The following is a 15,539-nucleotide window of genomic DNA, read 5'->3' as shown; positions in this document are numbered from 1 at the left end:
ACATGTATCTGAGATATATAACAAATCTTGTTCGTCTTTCTCGCCTCACTTCCATCTCGCTCGCCACTCTCCTATGTATCTAGGATTTGAGATACATGTGAATCACACTACATATATATGTGATAAATATATCTAGTGTGATTCGCATGTGTCTGGATACAAATCGAATCTTGTTTGCCTCCCTCCCCATCTTTGTGTAACTGATAACAATAATATATGTATCTAAGTGTATATTCCTCAAGATATGGTAAGAAACTTTTAATTAGTAGTAAGATACATAATATTTTAGAAGCATATATAATAATAGTATATATGATAATGAAATATGTTTAATTACATAATTTTTCGTAAATTCATATCAAAGTAGAGCTGTTAAAATGAATTTGGCCCAATCTTTTATTCAAGTATATATGGTTGGGCTAAAATTTCTTAGCCCATTTAAAAGTGAAGCTCAATAACACAGCCTCTATTGGCCTGTTGATGTCAAAATGGGTTGTCCTAGCCAATCTCTCTTGGCCCAATTTTTATTAGCGTGTACGGTTCGATGTGATTTGGTTTGATTTGTTACGATTATAAAATAAGATGGTCCCTTATTCCAATTTAACAAAGATTGGGCATATATTAACATACTTGAACATTTTTTATTTATTTTTTTTAATATAAAGATCATTTGTTTGAAATACTCCCTAGGGGTGGGCATCTGTATTCGTTCGGGATTCTCAAATTCTTGGTTCGATACTTTTGTAATCGATAGTTAAAAGTAGATTAAATATTAAAATATTCGATAATACTATATTGAAGTTTTAGCCGATTGTATTACAAAGTTAATACTATTTCTCCAATTATTTTTATGTGGAGGCACATATAAAAGAAGATCAACAAGTAAGAAGACATAAAGAAAAACAAACTGATAAAACTAAAAGACATGTATTTGAGTTGTTTAGGTTTATTCTTTAACTTTCTCTTTCCACTTATACTAATGAGTAATAGACATGTTGATATGTGACCTTCATTAAGAATAATTCGATATTCGGGAAATACCGAATACCAAGTGGTACTAATGTCTCATACCAAACCCAAATCCGAATTTCATAATTTTATAATTTTACACCCAAATATCAAACGAATACCAAAATTACCAAATTTTTTGATTTGATTCGGTAATTCAGTTTTCGATATTTTATGCCTAGCCCTAATACTCTCTACGTTCACTTTTACTTGTAATTTATTCCTAAAATAAATTTTCATTTTTACTTGTTAGTTTAGGCATATCAAGAAAAGACAATTATTTCTTTCCATATTTTACCCTTAGCTTTAAATATTATTCTTCAAATAATTTTCCAAAACCAAATACTAAACATCAATTAATAGGGACAATGTGGTAAAATACCTATATCAACAATTTTTTTTTTAATAGGTGTGCCGAGTTAACAAGTAAAAATAAACGGAAAGAGTAGTATCAAGAAGGTTTATTAAAAAAAAATTGTGAATTAAACATCTTTTTAAATATAAATTGATAGTTATATTGGCGTATTCTTATTTTTCTTCTTCTTTTCTTTGGCTTTATGTGCAGTAAATTAAAAGACTATGTGATTTACTCTAATCCCACATCGAGAAAAAATAAAATTAGTTTAAGGTTTAAATATGATTAACTGGTTGTAACTTATTGCCGAGCCATGTAACGTTGGCTTGTAACCAAGTGGGGCATTAAAGTGGTTTGGATGTTTGATAAATGGGCTTGATAATGCGGGTGCCGTTGGGCTTCTCTACTCTTGGCAGAATGGTGCACGCCACAGCTCTACATGAGCTGGTAGCATTAAAAACCATTGATTTACTACTGGGGTTAATGCTTAAGAGGCCCCAAAGTTGCGGGAAATAACTAGTGGTCCAAATGGCGCCTCTAGTCTGCATCTCTTAGAGAGGATTCCTCGGTTCTGATTAAGCGTGCCTATTAGGCCCAATCTAACATACAACCACTTTTTGAAACTTGTTTATAATCTATTCTCAATTCTGATTAAGTGTGCCTATTAGGCCCAATCTAACATACAACCATTTTTTGAAACTTGTTTATAATTTTACAAAAAGATAGCCCCTTATTCCAATTTAACAGAGATTGGGCTTCTAACAACATACTTATTAGACATCCATGATATAGTTCCTTGATCAAAATGGCCAGTGATGCTACTACCTATTTGTGTAAAGGAAACTGAATAAGTTGCTTGTTGGTTCACCTTGGTGAAGGCAAGTGTGGTTGGCTCAACAACTATACGGACTCCTCGAATTTGAATGATGTTAACGACATAAGTTGAGCTTGCATCACCAACATTTGTAACCGTTCTTGTATAATTTTGTGACTGTTGTCCTAGTATAATAGAGAAAGAAGGATAGTTTAATTCTGCCTCAAGTATGGTTGATTGTAGTGAGCATTTGATAGTTTGTTGCACTATGAGTCCAATTTGTTTATCGGTGTAGCCAAGACCGCATAGATACTGGATGTAGTTATGCGGTTGGATGTCATAAATAAGTCCCGGATCGTTTGCTTTTGATGGATTTACATGTCCGGCACCAGTAGCAAAAATATCAGCTGGTAGATTCCTCTGTTCAAGGATGGGCTGACCTTCAAGATTGAATTGATCAGCTGTAGTCATTATCGCGGATTTAATAGCAGCTGGTGACCAATCAGGGTGTGCACTTTTAAGTAGAGCTGCAATGCCACTAAGGTGAGGACATGAGATTGAGGTACCCGAGACTATGTTAAATGTCAAATAGGTGTCAATTTTGTTCTCCGCTGAAATGTGTGTTGCTGCAAGGATGTTCACTCCAGGACCGATAATGTCTGGCTTGACTATGCCTGGACTTGCCAAGCTAGGACCCCTAGAGGAAAAAGACGATACTGATGGTGCACTCTTAAAGCCTATGCTACTTCCTTTGAAAAGGATTCCTGCTAAAGGCGTGGAGGTTGAGTTTACGTAGTCTTTAATCATTTCTCCTGCACTATAACCTACATTTGTCGTAGGAAGGACATCAACATAAGCTAATGTGCCATCTCCGTCAATCTCTAGATTGACAAGAACCATGGCAACACCACCTTCATCCCTTACTGATTTTCCTTTCTCAAGTCTTGTTACACCACCGCCTTTGTCACACACGACAATTTTGCCTTTGACATTAGCGTTATTCAGTGATCCTGATTTACATACTGCAGCTTCTTGATTTAACAAGCCAGGGTACACCAAAGGAAATAAGGAATGACAGTCTGTGGGGTGAAAAATCGATTCACCGTCATATTCTTGTCCATTTCCTAACACAACGGTTGCCACTATCTTCCTATCATGGGTGCTAGCGCCAACTGTGAGAATCCAAGGGGCCACATTTGATAGTGTAGCACTGAGTGGACCATCATTACCAGCAGAAGCACTCATGAAGATACCCTTTTGGATTGCAGCAAAAGCGCCAATGGCCATACCATCATCATAAAACGGAGCAGTATATCCACCAATGGAGAGAGAAAGCACGTCAACACCATCGTCTATTGCAGCATCAATTGCAGCCAATGTGTCAACATCGGAACAACCAGAGTCTGAACACACCTTGTACATAGCAATGTGAGCAAGAGGGGCCATGCCGGCTGCTGTGCCATTAGCATTGCCAAACACATTTGCATCATCAACAAAGTTTCCAGCAGCTACGCTTGATGTAAGCGTGCCATGGCCTCCTTCTTCAAAAGGTGGATCAATTGAACCCCTCACAAAATTCCTCGCACCAATAAGCTTCTTATTACACGTTACATTCCCTATGAATTCACATTTCCCTTTCCATTTCTCCGGTGGAGGTGGCATGTTTTTATCACTAAAAGATGGATGGCCTGGATTAATCCCAGTGTCTAGAACCCCAATAATCGTACCTTTACCATAATTTGACTCTTGCCAGAACCCCACATTCCGATACAACCCCAAAAAGTTTGGAGTATGCGTTGTATGCAAAGCTAAAATCTTCTCAACCCTCGCGTACACAAAACCATCTTTCATTTCCATTTCTTTTACCTCCTCAGCTGACAATCTGGCTGCGAAGCCAGATACCACACGGTGATATGAGTGAATAATTCGCGATGGCTCCTCTGAACCAACAATATTCTCTACCGGTAAAAAAGAGTTATAATAACTTTTCAAATCAGCCACAACTTGTACATCAGGCTTATTTACATGAACAAGATAATTTCGCAAACCGGTCTGAGGTTGAGCAACTACGAAATGAAAAATCAACCAAAAAGCAAACGTGATGATAAAAATGCAAGTCATGGTTAGTCTTTCTATCATCATATACAACACCAACAGGTTCTTTATACTACGAGTGTTAACGGAAGAATAAGGATACGATAAACCAAGCAAAGAAACCGGCTTATCAACAAAGTTATTGTTATTTTATTTTAGAATAAAGGAAGAAACATAACAAGAAGACATGAAGCAAACCAGAACGCTGGATTGTTTAGGAGACGAAAACTGTATTATTTATTTAATTGGCTGATTAAATTAGTTGTTCAATCCTAATCATTTGGAAGCTTAGCTAAAATCCTACCAAAAAATTCCAATATCCAATTTTAATACTACTAAAAATCCAAAATTAACTCTTGGGCGGCCAGACAATGGTGTTAAGTAAACGTCTACGTCAATTAAGCCACGGAAGCAATGACTTTAAGCCCCGAAAGCGTCAAAATTATTTAATGGTAATACATATAAATACAAGTAATTATGTATTTATTGTTAGCATTCATTGAAATTTTGTTACTAGTTTGTTGTCAATCTTTTACCAATCATTATGCATATACTTTTAAATTTTTATTATTGATCTTAAAACTAGTTTTACGGCACGTGCGTTGCACGTGTGTATCGTATATATAGTATATGACGTTGTAAGATAGAATTAATATTACTAAATTAAAGTTTTTTAGTAAATAATTATAATTGAACGAACATAGGACAAGTGTTTTTCAATTATTAATCTATATTGTCATAAAATTACTTGTATTTTGAGATCAAAATGACCAGACATCATTAAAACATTTCAAAGTTTAAATATGGGAGAAAGTGACATTTCTTTAATAATACTATTTCTTACTTCACTCAATTTTGTAAACAAATCTAACCAACACAATAGAGAAAAAATATCCATTCAAAAAATGTCACCAATATCCTTTACTCTTGAGGTTATGAGCATAAATGATGTACACCGTTTAAGTACAAATTTTGTCTTAAATATTAATAATTGAAATTTAGTATGAGCATGACACTAATAAGGATTACCATAAGTATTTCAATATTTTATCTTTATATGTAACATATCTTTTACAAAATATTATTACTCTATTAATATTTGAGTAAGACTATCATAGAGAGGTAATTTTACCAAAAAACGTATATTTGGTTGTTTTCATGAATGATGGTTATATATACTTCAGTAGAGTAATTTAATTTTAATTAATAACATCACCTATGGTGAAAAATATTTCATTTCATTAAGTTTCAACCTTATCTTTGTGGAACCGCATACATAACATATAGTTGTTGTCTAATGAAAGTATCTAGTATCTTATAGAAGTTGTATCATGATATAAAATGTTTAAATTTTTCAATAATAAAAATTAATAGATGAATAAAATGTAAAGTATTATTTATATATCTTACCCAAATCATATGCCTTTGTTCATATATGTTTAATATTATTGTCTCGATCTCCCACAACTTTCGTCACTGTTAACTCATGAAAATGATAAGAAAAAATACGACTGTGAATTGATGAATGATTTGCTATAATTTTTTCACCAACTTTTTCTTATGAGGTACCTCAAATTTTGTTGAATTTGGAACTTATTCAAATTTTGCAAATAACACTTGAGCTTTTTTAAGAAGAGGAAGAGTAGAGAACTTAAAGAAATTGTAGTTTAAAAGTGTGAGGAAACCCCTTTTTTTTATAGCTACCAAATAGTAGTATGAATAGGTGTTAATTGTGTCTTATCCGAAAAGTACAACCTTGCGAAAAAGTCACTACTTATCGAAAAAGTAACAACCCTTTGAAAAAGGCACAACTCATCAGAAAAATGCACAACCCTTTAGAAAAGTCACAATCTTTCGAAAAAATCACAACCCTTTGGAAAAGTCACAACTCATTGAAAAAGTCACAACCTGTCAAAAAAAGTGACAACCCTTTGGAAAAGTCGCAACTCATTGAAAAAGTCACAATCCTTTAATTTAAAAAGGTATCTACTTTCAATATAATAAAATTAATAAATAAAATAAATTGAGTATTTTTTATTGGGGATATTATAGTAATTCAACATTCAAGTTTGAGAGTTCATGCTTTTAAGGTAGTATAGATACGATTTGTAATTATAATTAGAAGTTGTAGGCAATTAAACTGCAATTACTTTCTACTTGTAATTGGTATACTCAATCGAGATTAAGTCTCAATTTTTATTTTTTTAAAATATTCCTACTACTTGTAGAATATTTTGATAGTTTGTATAACAATTAATTTAATTGATCAATTTTTTAAAACTATAATCAATAAGCTATAATTGATAACAACTTATCTAAGATATACACATTTGTAGTGTTATATATCATACAATAATTTATATTATACCTATTCGTGTATTATGAATTATGAGAAGAAATATTATATTGATAATTGAAAAAAATTAATTATCATGTTTTTAAAAATTTATGAGAATAATATATATATAATAGTATTAAATAAACATAATATCTCTTTTTTTAAAACTTCGTTGAATTGGGCTTTTTTAGGTGGCGAAGATGTGACACCACTTAGTTTGATAGTTAATTGAGAAGCAATATTGAACTAAACGATAAGGTTAGTGCCATCGTGTTGTCACTATTGACAACTTTGGGGTTGTTGCATTGGCCATTGTTGCAATTCCAGGGAACGCTGTATCTCCCTAGATGTAAGAACTGAATGTGGTGGAAAAAAACAATATATTATTAATTAATGAAATAAAAAAGCTGTTAAATAAAGTTACAGAAGAAAACGAAGTAAACTTGGCTAATCCAAATATTAATTAATGAACTCAGAATCAAATCCATAAATAAGTTGGGATCATTGTTGTTGACGAATTGATCCAATCCATAAATAAGTTGGGAATCAATTGTTGTTTACGAGTTGATATGACTTGCAAACCTATGGACAAATTAGTGGATATCAAATGTGTTTTTGCTAGAAAGGAAAATAAATTATATTATATTGTTTTGTTGTTGCGAAACACTTTCTATTAAAATGTGAAAATAACTTCTTCAGAGTTTTATATCATAAACCAAAACACTTAAAACGTAATTATAAATCTCTAATCATTAATACTATTTTAATTTTGTCGACCAAGAAACCAAAGGAGTCACCCAATCTTGTATTGCTATATTCATTTCACTCAAAAATCAAAAGTCTAGTCACCCAATCTTGTATTGCTATATCCATTTCACTCAAAGAATCATTTTCAACGCAATTGAATCCAAAACATTGTAAATGACATGATGAACAACAAGCGCGATGTAATTTTCATTTGCTACTTGGAAGAATCTAGCTATAATTATGTAGGCTCGACATAATCATGATAAAGTTTGAGTAATTTCACGAATGAATACTCGAAAGTCAACTTTTAGATTCTGAATTGGTGTCCATATCCACAGGAGTTCCAAAAGTGCTAACCATAAATCTAGAAGTCAACTTAGCTTTTGCAACATGGCCAACTAAAATAATTCATTTTGAATTATTGCCTATAGATTTCTCCTTTTCAGCTTAAAGATATTTTACTTTGCTTATTAATTTATTAGCCTTATCTTGACTCAGCACAGTTCTCCTGATCGAACATCGTTGAAAATATGAGTTGCTTAACATTTACTGGGGGGAAAATTGGTATAAGATTTCATTTTTTTGTACTGTTGGGTTGACAAGATTGAAAAAAGACAACATAATAGTATTTGATTTTATTGCAAATGAAATAAAAACAGAAGAGGAACATACATTTATGTTGAACATAGTTTTATTGCAAATGAAAAATCTTGATCAGTATGTCACTGAGATCAGCTTCTTCATAAAAATCGAACAGCGATTTGGCTCCTAACAATGTGTTTTTCAGAAATCCATCTGAAAGATCCCTGACTAAAAGTGGTATTTGGCAAAGTAGCCAAAGGTGTAAATGTCACTTGATAGCTCAGTTTTTGTTTCACCTCTGAAAAAACAAGTGTAGTTGGTTCAACTTTCACATCAATGCCCGGCGGTGAACCAATTTCAACTCTATATGTTGAGTAGGCTTGACCTACGTTCGTCACAGTTCTTGAATATACTTGAGCTGTTGAGTTGACTCTGACAAGGATAGAAAACGATGGATAATTTAGTTGACCTTCTAAGATGCTAGTAATCTCTGAACAATTAGCTTTGCGTTGCAAAAAGACCCCAACTTGTCTGTCCGTGTAGTTTAAACCACATAGATAAGATAAGTAATCGGATGGTTCTATGTCATAAATCAGGCCGGGATCATTTGCTTTTGATGGATTAACGTGGCCTGCACCCGTGGCAAAGACATCAGCTGGAAGGTACGTCTCATCCTCGATTAAGTTGGATCTGAGGTTTAAATCATCGGCTGTTGTCATAATTGCTGACTTAATTGCAGCAGGAGACCAATCGGGGTGAACACTTTTTAGTAGTGCTGCAACGCCACTGAGGTGAGGACAAGACATTGACGTGCCTGAGATCATGTTGAATCTCGAGTTGGTATTTGTGTTGTTTTCCAAGGAAATATGCCAAGCTGCTAGGATATTAACACCAGGACCAATAATGTCCGGTTTTAGAATTCCAGGACTTGCATAATTTGGACCCCTGGAAGAAAATCCAGCAACCACTGGAGCACGATCATCTCCGATTATAGTTCCCTTGAATACTATTGTTGCAGTAGGGATCAATGTTGAGTTTATATACTCTTTGATTCTTACACCAGCTGCATAGCTAACGTGTGTGACCGGAAGGACATGTACCTCGGCCAATGTTGTGTTAGCCATGTCTTCTGGATTCATAAGAATCATGCCAGCACCACCAGCTGCCTCAACTGCTATTCCTTGATCAACTCGTGTCGTTATACCAACCTCACACAACACAATCTTTCCCATGACATTCGTGTTATTCAACGAATCAGGGGTACAATATTTAGCATTAAAGTTACTAACATTGCTTCCAGGATAGATAAGAGGCAACAGTGTTGGAGGAAAGTCACTAGGTTGAAAGGCTGATTCTCCGTCGAATTCTTGATTGTTTCCAAGTGCAGCAGTGGCTTTGATTTTCCTATCGATCGTGCTTGCACCAACTGTTAAAATCCAGGGCGCTTCATTAGACGTTGAAAAACTGGACGGCCCTGAATTTCCAGCAGCACAGCTGACAAAGATTCCCTTTTGCATAGCACTAAATGCACCAAGTGCAATGTTGTCTTCATAGAAATTGTTAGTTAATGTACCAAGGGAAAGAGAAAGCACGTCGACGCCATCATCAATAGCCATATCCATTGCAGCCAAAACATCGCTCTCAGAGCAAGTGAGAGCAGAACACACCTTGTACATTGCAACATGAGCAAGAGGTGCAACGCCCACGGCTGTGCCATTAGCATTACCAAAAATGTTAGCACCTGGCACAAAACGTCCAGCAGCCGTGCTAGCAGTATGTGTACCATGCCCTATCTCGTCCCATGATGTTTCGTTCCCTGAGGACTGGAAGTACCTCGCCCCAATGAGCTTGTTGTTACACTTTGTGACATTAAATTCACACTTACCCTTCCATTTAGCAGGGGGTGGTGGCATCCCATCATCGTTAAACGAAGGGTGATCTGGGAAAATCCCCGTGTCAATAACTCCAATAATCACACCTTTCCCATAATTCGAGTCATTCCAGAACCCCATATTCTGGTGCAATCCCAAGAAATTGACACTATGTGTGGTGTATAAATCCAGTAGCCTCTCGGGGCGTGCTGAGATAAATCCTTCCATTTTCTCCATTTCCTTTAAGTCATTCGGGGACAACTTAACTGCAAAACCTGTTAGAACATTTCGATAGGAATATATCAAACGTGGTGCCTCGCGAGAATTATCTGAGGTTCTTGCAGGCAAGAAAGAAAGATACCAGCTATCTAAATCTTGATATCTGGTACCTCTATCGCCATCGGGGAACTCACAATGAACAATATAGACCACTGAATTTCTCTGTTCTTGATCTTCTTTTGGTCTTTGATAAACAGGATGTTCAGTTGCATTACTGGTGAATAAAAAGAAAACACAAATTAGCCCAATTATAGTGACAATTGAACTAAATTGAGGCATGACAACTTTAATAAATATGAGTTCGGATTATATCTACAATGGAGGGATATTGAAGTTAGAAAAATTTGTTTGTAGGATTTTAAAAATTTGATTGAGGGTATATAATATATATATAGTCATTGAAGTATATATTTTTATTTGCTAGTCAGAAGCAATTGTAGATATGTGAAATAGTCGTGCCTGGAGATTCTTGGATTAAATAAAAAAATAGAAATTGATTTGGTCATCAACACGCTAAACACAATTTGATTATAATCCAATTTCTCTTTGATAATGAAATTGACATAGCAACAGCATATAGACACGGAGAAGTCGGTGGTCTATGATATACTTTTTCTGTATAAGTAATGTTCGAGGCAACTTGGGCGCACCTAAAGTAATATACCAGACAACTTTATCAGCTCGCAGCTTGAGCTGTATGTATTTATGATGTGCATTATTTAAAAAAAAATTGGTATTCGGTATTTATTTACAAATATTGAAATATCAAATACTACACCGAAATACATAATTAAATATACAATGAACACCCCTATATTATCTCTCTTAATCAATGGAGAGATGATGAAAGAGAACTAAAATAATGTTATAAGCTTGCACCTCCTCCAAATAATTTTGTTAATTACTTGCATAAATATATGCTTTCTTAGTTTATAAGTTTTGAGATTTGTCAATATTGACAAAATCAAGCATTACCACTGAAAATGACATTTTGTTTTTAATGATAAAAACCATGTGTGGTGCCTTCTTAACTCCATATTTCTAAATCCTTAGCAAACAAGGAACAGAACAACATCTTTCTTGTCAGCTTAAACTTCTATTTTAAGCTAAGTATGCATATCCAAGAAAAAACACCAAACATGCCATTAGTGGTGTATGTAGACTTAGTATTGCGGATTCAGTTGAACCCATTATTTTTGACACAGAACTCGGATGTATATGTGAACCGTAATTTTAAAGTGAAGGTAGTGAGTTCGATACTAAGAATATGAATATGATAGTATTGACAAGAGTGAAAAAAGACAACATAATATTTGTTTTTATTGCAAACAACAACAATATCATACTCAGTATAGTCTTACAAGTGCGGTATGATGAGGGTGAGGGTGACAAGGCGGGGTGCAACAGAAGAAGAAGATACATTTACAATGATAAACCAAAGTTAACATCTTGAAGATGGTTTTATTGCAAATGAAAATTCTTGATCAGTGTATCACTGAGATCAGCTCCTTCATTTGTTTCTTCAAAATAAATCGGAAAACCCAACAGCAATTGGGCTCCGGACAATATGGTTTTCAGAAATCCATGTGAGAGATCCCTGAGTATATATGGTACTTGGTCTAGAAAAAGGTGTAAATGTCACTTGATAGCTCAATTTTTGTTTCACCTCCGAAAAAACAAGAGTGGTTGGTTCAACTTTCACATCAAGGCCCCGCGGTGAATCAATATCAACTCGATACGTTGAGTTGGCTTGTCCTACATTTGTCACAGTTCTTGAATATACTTGAGCTCCTGAGTTGCTTCTGACTTGAATTGCAAATGATGGATAGTTTAGTTGACCTTCTAAGATGCTTGTAATCTCTGAACAGTTAACTTTGCGCTGCACAATGACAGTAACTTGTCTGTTTGTGTAATTCAAACCACATAAATAAGGTATGTAATCAGATGGCTCTATATCATATATCAGGCCGGGATCAGTTGCTTTGGATGGATTAACGTGTCCTGCACCTGTGGCAAAGACATTGGCTGGAAGGTATGTTTCATCCTCGATTAATTTGGATCCGAGGTTTAAGACATCGGCTGTTGTCATAATTGCTGACTTAATTGCAGCTGGAGACCAATTGGGGTGAACACTTTTTAGTAGTGCTGCAACGCCACTGAGGTGAGGGCAAGACATTGAGGTGCCTGCGATCATGTTGAATGTCGAGTTGGTATTTGTGTTGTTCTCCAAGGAAATAGGCCAAGCTGCTAAAATGTTAACACCAGGACCAATAATATCCGGTTTTAGAATTCTAGGACTTGCATAACTTGGACCCCTGGAAGAAAATCCAGCAACCACTGGAGCACGATTATCTCCGATTATAGTTCCCTTGAACATGATTGTTGCAGTGGGGGTTGTTGTTGAGTTTATGTACCCTTGGATTTTTAGACCATCAGCATAGGTAACGTGTGTCACGGGTAGGACATGTGCTTCAGCTAATGTTGTGTTAGCCCAGGATTCTGGATTCATAATAATCATGGCAGCACCACCAGCTGCCTTCACTGCTATTCCTTTATCAATTCCTGCCGTTATACCAGCCACACACAACACAATCTTTCCCATGACATTTGTGTTGTTCAGCGAAGTAGGGTGACAGTATTGAGCAAGAATGTCACTAGTATTGATTCCAGGATAGATAAGAGGCAATAGTGTTGGAGGAAAGTCACTAGGTTGAGAGGATGATTCTCCGTCAAATTTTTGATTGTTTCCAAGCACAGCAGTGGCCTTGATTTTCCTATCGATCGTGCTTGCACCAACTGTTAAAATCCAAGGCGCATCATTAGACGTTGAAAAACTGGAGGGCCCTGAATTTCCAGCAGCACAGCTGACAAAGATTCCTTTTTCCATAGCACTAAAAGCACCAAGTGCAATGTTGTCTTCATAGAAATCATTAAATCGAAAACCAAAGGAAATTGAAAGAACATCGACACCATCTTCAATAGCCATATCCATTGCTGCCAAAACGTCGCTCCCAAAACAACCAAGAGCAGAACACGCTTTGTAAATGGCAACATGAGCAAGAGGTGCAACACCCACAGCTGTGCCATTAGCATTGCCAAAAATGTTAGCACCTGGAACGAAACGTCCAGCAGCCGTGCTAGCAGTATGTGTACCATGTCCATCTTCGTCCCATGGATCATTATCCGTGTAGTGGAAGTACCTCGCGCCAATGATCTTGTTGTTGCACTTTGTGGTATTAAATTGACACATACCCTTCCATTTAGCAGGGGGAGGTGGCATCCCATCATCGCTAAACGAAGGGTGGTCCGGGAAAATTCCTGTGTCAATAACTCCAATGATCACACCTTTCCCATAATTCGAGTCATTCCAGAACCCCATGTTCTGGTTCAACCCCATGAAATTGACACTATGTGTGGTGTACAAATCAAGTATCCCCTCGGGGCGTGCAGAGACAAATCCTTCCATTTTCTCCATTTCCTGTAAATCCTCTGGTGATAACTTAGCTGCAAAACCCGTTAGAACATTTCGATAGGAATATATCACTCGTGGTGCTTCACGAGAACTATCTGAGGTTGTTGCAGGCAAGAAAGAAAGATAATAGCTTTCTAAATCTTGATTTCTGGTAGTCCTTTCCCCATCTGGGAACTCACAATGAACAATATAGATTTGTGAATTGTTCGGTTCAGTTGCATTAGTGATAAATGGAAAGAGCACACAAATCAGCCCAATTATATTGAAAATTGACCTGTATTGAGCCATGATAACTTTAGTACTAGTGAAAGAGTTGTTATTTGGTGAGTATTTTTGGATTTTGATTGAGGGTATATATACATACTGGAAGTATAGTTTTTTATTTGCAAGTCAGAAGCTATTATAGATATTTAATATAGTCATGCCTGGGGAGATACATACTAAAAACAATTTTATTCTACTTAACTTCTCTGTGACTATGAACTTGGCATAGCAACATCATATAAATGAAGTCATTAATCTACAATATACTTTTTTAAGTAATGTTTGAGTCAACTTGGATGCACCTTAACTAATACATGAGGTGAGGTTTTCACCTCGCAAGTACATGTTACCAAAGTAATCGTGCTCATAAAAGTTGGAGCAGATGGACCCACACACCTTGTGTCGTAGCTGAATTTTTAACCTGAAATCTTCAGATGGTTACTCCGATCACTAGGCCATCTCCTTGGAAACCAAAATAAGTTTAGAAGTGTACCTAAACTCGAGTGTTGAAAACAAGTAATCGTCAATAAAATGACAGAGAACCACGAGGTTTCAGGTTTGAATCTTGGTGAAGGCAGAAGAAATTAATAAAACAAGGATCCATCTTAACTAATGGTGAGATTTGTTGCGAGCGTACACCTCCCTCCAAATAGGCCTGATGTTAGTTAGTTGTTTCTATAATAAAAATATGTCTTCTTCTAAGTTTTATAAATTTTGAGTTTTGTCAATATTGACAAAATCAAGCATTATTACCACTTAATTTGACATTTTGTTTGGACTTAAAATTTTGGATTCGCATTTTGGTGACACTATCATCTATCTAGTGTACATCATTTATATTCTCAAAAAGTCATAACCTTATCTTCAACTGGATAACACCTTTCTTAAAAATTAATTTATTACAAGTAAAGTAAACTATAAATGTACTAATTGTGAGAAAAAGACCTTACCCTTGATGATCTCTTCAAGATAGGATATCAAGATGAATATAATTCCATATTTATTTTTTTTAGTAGCTACTAGTCTATACCTTACTATCTATAATAATTTCTATACCAAAAATGTCATGGCTGAGCTCATACTAAAGAATATAGACAAAAATGTCATGGTTGAGCTCATACTAAAAATATAACCAAATATTTCATGGCTGTGTCACCTTCTACATTGCTCAAATTATCGAACTTAAGGAAAAAATGAAGTGTTTAAATCTTGATATGTCACGCCCCGAGCTACCCCCAAGACGCGGACACGGGACCTAGGACCACAAGTGATCCCAAGCTAACCCTGCTGGCATGATCATGAGCATACTAAATATAATAAACTGATGCGGAAGCTAAATCATAAAATAAATCTGAAAAGATGGGGAATACCCATATACTATAACTGAATATATCAAATCTGAGAGTTTAATACAAAAGAAATATCAAACTCAAGATACTAGGCTGAATCTAACTATGTCTGAAATAAGCCTCTAAACTGACTAGAAATGCTGGGACAGGCCCCAGTTAAGTCTAGCAAAACTGAAACTAAAGACCAAAATACTGAAAAGAAACTCATGACTATTGTCCTCGGAGAATGAGGACTCACCACTGATTCTGCTGAACTGGAGATCGGGAACCGATCTAAGCGTGATCTGGATACTGAGAACCTGAACCTACATCACGAGAAGATGTAGCGCACGTATGCGTCAGTACTTGAAGGGTACTGAGCATGCA

General features: G+C 35.5%; 3 protein-coding genes across 3 annotated transcripts; all 3 read right to left on the bottom strand.

The window, feature by feature from the left end:
- Positions 1-2,093: 2,093 nt before the first annotated feature.
- Positions 2,094-4,298, bottom strand: LOC125843194 (subtilisin-like protease). Its single transcript, XM_049522407.1, has one exon. It carries the CDS (start codon positions 4,296-4,298, stop codon positions 2,094-2,096), a length of 2,205 nt encoding a protein of 734 aa, XP_049378364.1.
- Positions 4,299-7,994: 3,696 nt separating this feature from the next.
- LOC125842696 (subtilisin-like protease 3) lies at positions 7,995-10,404 on the bottom strand. The gene has a single exon (XM_049522028.1). It carries the CDS (start codon positions 10,365-10,367, stop codon positions 8,097-8,099), a length of 2,271 nt encoding a protein of 756 aa, XP_049377985.1. The 5' UTR covers positions 10,368-10,404; the 3' UTR covers positions 7,995-8,096.
- A 1,206-nt stretch (positions 10,405-11,610) lies between these two features.
- On the bottom strand, positions 11,611-13,578 carry LOC125843193 (subtilisin-like protease). The gene has a single exon (XM_049522406.1). The coding sequence runs from the start codon at positions 13,561-13,563 to the stop codon at positions 11,611-11,613; it is 1,953 nt and encodes a 650-aa protein (XP_049378363.1). The 5' UTR covers positions 13,564-13,578.
- Positions 13,579-15,539: the final 1,961 nt, after the last annotated feature.

Source organism: Solanum stenotomum, chromosome 10 (assembly GCF_019186545.1).
Source record: "Solanum stenotomum isolate F172 chromosome 10, ASM1918654v1, whole genome shotgun sequence".
Lineage (NCBI taxonomy): Eukaryota > Viridiplantae > Streptophyta > Magnoliopsida > Solanales > Solanaceae > Solanum > Solanum stenotomum.
Note: the sequence above shows the minus strand (reverse complement) of the source record. Positions and strands in the feature narration are given on the sequence as shown.

Excerpts from the sequence above, each read along its gene's own strand:
- LOC125842696 (XM_049522028.1), bottom strand. The coding sequence starts at position 10,367 with ATGCCTCAATTTAGTTCAATTGTCACTATAATTGGGCTAATTTGTGTT.
- LOC125843193 (XM_049522406.1), bottom strand. The coding sequence starts at position 13,563 with ATGGAGAAAATGGAAGGATTTGTCTCTGCACGCCCCGAGGGGATACTT.
- LOC125843194 (XM_049522407.1), bottom strand. The coding sequence starts at position 4,298 with ATGACTTGCATTTTTATCATCACGTTTGCTTTTTGGTTGATTTTTCAT.